This window comes from Perkinsus marinus (genome assembly GCF_000006405.1).
Source record: "Perkinsus marinus ATCC 50983 genomic scaffold scf_1104296961726, whole genome shotgun sequence".
NCBI lineage: Eukaryota > Perkinsozoa > Perkinsida > Perkinsidae > Perkinsus > Perkinsus marinus.
Genome location: NW_003205702.1, coordinates 75639 through 80721, shown reverse-complemented (window position 1 = coordinate 80721; position 5083 = coordinate 75639). Strand labels below are relative to the sequence as shown.

The following is a 5083-nucleotide window of genomic DNA, read 5'->3' as shown; positions in this document are numbered from 1 at the left end:
ATCATCGTAAAACACTACGAAGTTCTAAGGTGCATTGTGAGTGTGGGAAGTCCTCAGTGACTATATATTAGTCTTCGCCACGACTATGCACCTCCTTCTTTACTCACAGATAGTGTAGCTATTCTCATGAAATCGATCAACCTCAGCCCATCCAGTTCGACTCGTATGTATATGAAACGTAACACTCGTATTGGTGTCGTCTCCAAAGTGCTAAGACCACGTAAGTTTGCCACGAGTCTTGCAACTACCAACAGCTGAGTGGAACAGTGCTGCAAAATATGTACTCGCTTTTCTCAGCTGAGTTCGATAGTTTTCTCAATAATCATAGGAGTTCATATATGAGCCGAGAGAATATATACGAGGAGTGAAAAGAAACTCACTGAAATTTCCCGAAGTTTTCAAATTCCCTTAGAGGTCTGCTATTATCACTATTAATGACTCACCAACACTTGTGGTTGATCATGTGCAAATTTTACCACACTGAAACGCAGAGGTTGAGATCGACCAGGTGCTACCACGAGAGAATCGCGAACGCATGAAGTCTACTATGATGCTCACTAAATGTTGTTGGAATCTCAAAAAAATACGATCTTCGAAGGAATCGTCTTTTTCCTCAGGGTTAAAAAGCTCGTTGGATTTACTCAACACGAGAATTCAGTGTTGGATTTCCGTAAAGTCATCATCGGAGTTTCATTCGAGGTCTGTTGGAGACCTGCGAAACGCAATCAACACCAATAGGCCGACCACGAGCTTATGGTCTCTCGTTAATCTACACCCAAGGCCATTTAATCTCTAAGGCACGTGACGCCTAGGAAATCGGTAATATGGGTGAATACGCAGATGTTCTCAGACGTATCAAAGAATTCATCAAAAAAACATATCAGGCATATGCTTGTCTAAATTTTTGAAAATCATCATCGACTTCCTAGACAGTGAGGTATTAGAACTCAAGAGGACCGAGAAGACACTGAAGAGACTCTCGGCCAGACATAACGAGCTCTTCATGAGTTTTCTCTCCGATTGATACGCTTCTAGCAGGAACATATCCGTACGAGCGCAACACTGCGAAGAGTCATCAACGATTGCCGCCGTTAACCATGACGTTTAACCTCAGCCCAAACTCTGAATGATCGAGCAGCCATCGCTTAAGGACAAATCGATCAGGTGATCGATTTGGACGAGCTCGTTCGTAAATTGGATCGATTATCGGCGCAATTTGGCGGCCACGACACAATGTCTCTTTCGTTCACGATCAAGGTCGGCTCTTATGAATGACTGCTAAGGAAGCGACAGCTTTACTCTCAGACTATACCGGAAATTAGGGATCTTTCGAACGACAAAGTGAAGCACCCTGGTAAGCGGCGATTCGAATGATCATATTAGAAGCGAGAGCGGTACTTTGGAATCCGCATTCACTCACTCTGGAGGTACTCCACAAGCGGACATCAGTCAACCTTCGCACTCCGAAAACGTCCCCAACCGTCACTGTGTCGATCGCAACAGAAGGACATCTGCTAACCACGTGTGGCTGAAAGACACTATACCGCCACGGATTTTGAACGAGGCGGGTCAGTTGTTCTACCTACGAAAGTTTACCTTGCGATACCATACTTTCTTCTTTTATTAAATTCACCATTGTGGCCTTTCTCGGCAGTAGAAAATCTCTGAAAATTGTCACTCTTGAAGAAAATTGGCATCAACACTGTGGGAAAATATGCACATGGTCAACTACATGTGTTGGTGACAATACGAAAATTCTGAGGAAACTCCGAGTGGTCCTTATCAACCTCAGTACACTTCTACCTGAATTTGTAAATAGACTCCTGCAATTAGCAAGGAAACTCCTGAGCTCAGCTGAGGAAAGCGAACATATATTCCTCTAACACTGTATAGGAAACTCCTGAGCTCAGCTGAGGAAAGCGAACATATATTCCTACTCCAACACTGTATAGGAAACTTCTGAGCTCAGCTGAGGAAAGCGAACATATATTCCTCGAACACTGGGCATCACGCTCTCCTCTAGTGTCGATGCGCCTTCACGGAATATCCCCCGTACCATCGTTTGGATACAGTAAACTTCACCGTCCCGATATCGGTCGCCTGACCAGACCTAATTCGGCAGTCAGTTTTGCCAGAGATGATAGAAAGAAACTCGAGTTGCGAGAGGTGCGGTTAGTGAACGCTCATTTCTGGCAGATAGAATGTTCAGGCACGCGAACGCACTGCACAGAAACCCAAGCCTGGCTGGAAGGCGGCCGACGCCGTTCCTCGCACATTTAAGGAGAGATCTGTCTGTGAGAAATTCACATCTGCAAGGCAACCCCACTATGTATTCCGAGTGCCCGGTAAAGATGTCTTGTCCAACGCGGAGCATGCCTGCCTGATTCAGCCTGGGCCCCGGCCTGTGTGTCCGATCAAGGGCTTTATGCCGATCCGAGCACGATCAAGTTCAACGGTGGTCAATTCAAGCCCTCAGGGGGACACAATGAATTCTCGTACGCGTACTCTAATTATGGTATGGAATAATGAGCAGATACATCCGGCCCTTAGCGGCCACGGAGTCTGACGCTCAATTGTCCAAATTCTACCGTCCTGTGTTGCACGCGTCGCCTGGAGATCCCTGCTTCCAGAGCTCTCGTACGCACCAGAAGAGGCTCAGACCGAGGAGTGCAGGCCAACGCTTGGTATAAACAATTTGGCTGTGAACAACCTTGTGAACATCGGCGCCCGTGTTAGGTGATGAACGAGGGCAACAGGATGAGTGGGACCTCTCTGGTTCGGAGGCCAGTGAGTGCACACACGGACTTGTGAACATTCATGTTTCACAGTGTTGCATCATGTTTCGATCGCCATCTGAAAGTATTGCGCATTGCCATAGTTGCTCGGCGTATCAGGCATATGTACTTGCTGTAGCTGAACCGTTGTTTATTGTCTTCAAAAGACGTCTCAGTGTGAATAGCCCTCCAGGGCAACCACCAGAGAATGTACTCAGTTCCAAACGAACAGCTGCTCCGCACAAGTCTGTTGCTATCACTCGCCTCGATAGTTTGCAGCAGCCACAATTCGGCCGTTTGGGTCCGCTCTCAAGGATAACACTCCGCAAACGACAGCAAGTGCCTCAGCAATAGCCGGTGGCTGCACAGTCGCGAGTTAGAACCATTGCGAATATGGCAGGCGGTATCGCATTCGTGGCGATTCCCTCTATGAGAAGTTCGCGATTTCAGGACATTTTCATAGTCAGGGACAATGCCTGTGATATGGGTTTTCTTGAGTTATTCACTTGGGGACAGAGCTAGTCTCGCTTGGACGCAGAGTCCTTAGCCCAGCGTCAGCAAGCTGAGAATTGTATCGACTTTCCCATCAATTGCATATTGAACAATCGGCTCGCTTTTGACTAGTTTACACTTTGGTCGATAATCATACCTAGTTTTTTTCATCCCTCACAATGCTATCGCTTTCACTCGCCTTGCTAGCTTCCAGCAGTCTCGCTTCGGCCGCTGAAATCGCTCCTCAGAGTGGAGCTCGGCAGCACTTCGCCACCGACGGTCAATGTACAGCAACAGCAGTCGATTGTGCAGCGACGGCTGACGGTGGTTGTATCGCCGCTAGCACGGCTGATGGCGGACCGTTGGACTTCAGAGTGGTCTATGTGCCTCCTAAGACCTATGGTGCCGGTCAGCAGAGAGCGGTCTACATCAACGAGATCCCTGGTGCTTTTGCCTTGGCATATCCCAGGATTGTTGACGCGTCGAGAGCCCCCAGTTATGCTCCTGTTGGTGACCAGCAAACGAGTGTTCCCACCGGGTACGTCGACATGCCGGAGGGTACCACTTACGGGTACTGGGACTCCTCTTATGGTATCATGAACGAGGCTGGCGTCTCCATGGGCGAGAGTACTTGCAGTGCCCGTATGGAGTCTTTCCCACGTGGTGACGGTCCCGAGGGTAAAGGTGCAATGTTTTGGATTGGCGAGCTATCTGATATTGGACTTGAGCTTTGTGACACTGCAAGGTGTGCCGTGCAGACTATGGGTGACTACGCTGAGAAATATGGTTACTACGGCTCTGGTGAGGCTCTGGTGGTGGCTGATGGTGAAGAGGTTTGGGTTTTCCATGTAACTCCTGACGATACAACTACGAGTGCGGTTTGGGCAGCCCAGAGAGTTCCTAAGGGTCACGCCACCATCGTGCCGAACACTTTCATCATTCGTGAGATCGATCCTGTCGATGGCGACAATTTCTTATACTCGACCAACATGTATGAAATCGCACTAAGATACGGCTGGTGGGATGGTGCTGGTCTGCTCGATTTCGCTTATGCCTTCGGCGCGGGTGAGCAGGGTCATCCTTATGTTTCCGGTCGACGTATTTGGAGGGGTCTTTCTCTTTTCGCCCCATCTCTTAATCTGGACCCTACTCTCGGTGTTGAATGGGAACATCCTACCTACCCCTTCTCTGTGAAGCCCGATGAGCCTATCACTATTGACTTCATGCGTCGCTTGTACCGAGACCATATGGAGGGTACTCCCTATGACTTGACAGACCATGTTGTTGCTGGTGGTCCCTTCAAGACGCCAGTGAGATATCCTGGTGGCAGGGCTGAGGCGACCTTCAAACACGGTGCTTGGGAAAGGGCTATCTCTGAGGAGCACTCATACTATGGCTTCATAGCTGTCACTTATAAGAACAAGTACAACGTGGTTTACTTTGCGCCGTCGTCCCCTCATGGAAGTGTTTTCGTGCCGATTATCGTTAAGCCCAACCAGAGTGTGAGGTCTATTCCTTGTCTCGAATACTCCTGGCAAGGGGAGGTGAATGACAGTTCCCTTTGGTGGGCTGCTGAGACTGTTGCTAATGTGATGGATTTGAAGTATATGTATATGGTCAATGATGTTAGGAAGGCTCAGTTTGGTATCGAGAGTAAGATTGACGAGATGATGCTCACCGAGTCCTCCGAAGATATCGAGAAGAAGATGGCGGACTATGACGACGACATTCAACGTGAGTGGATGAATATGCATTATACGTTACTTGGAAAGTATCAAAATGGTTACACTAATTGGGGCTATTCTATGGTCGGTTAT

The 5083-nt window shown here is 48.3% G+C and overlaps 1 protein-coding gene across 1 annotated transcript in view; it reads left to right on the top strand.

Moving 5' to 3' along the window:
• Positions 1–3445: 3445 nt before the first annotated feature.
• The window catches only part of Pmar_PMAR023075 (conserved hypothetical protein), a gene marked incomplete at both ends in the record, with an annotated part of 1773 nt that continues 135 nt past the window's right edge, over positions 3446–5083 (top strand). Inside the window, one exon of the mRNA XM_002772227.1 lies at positions 3446–5083. Coding sequence (XP_002772273.1) covers positions 3446–5083 — 1638 coding nt within the window.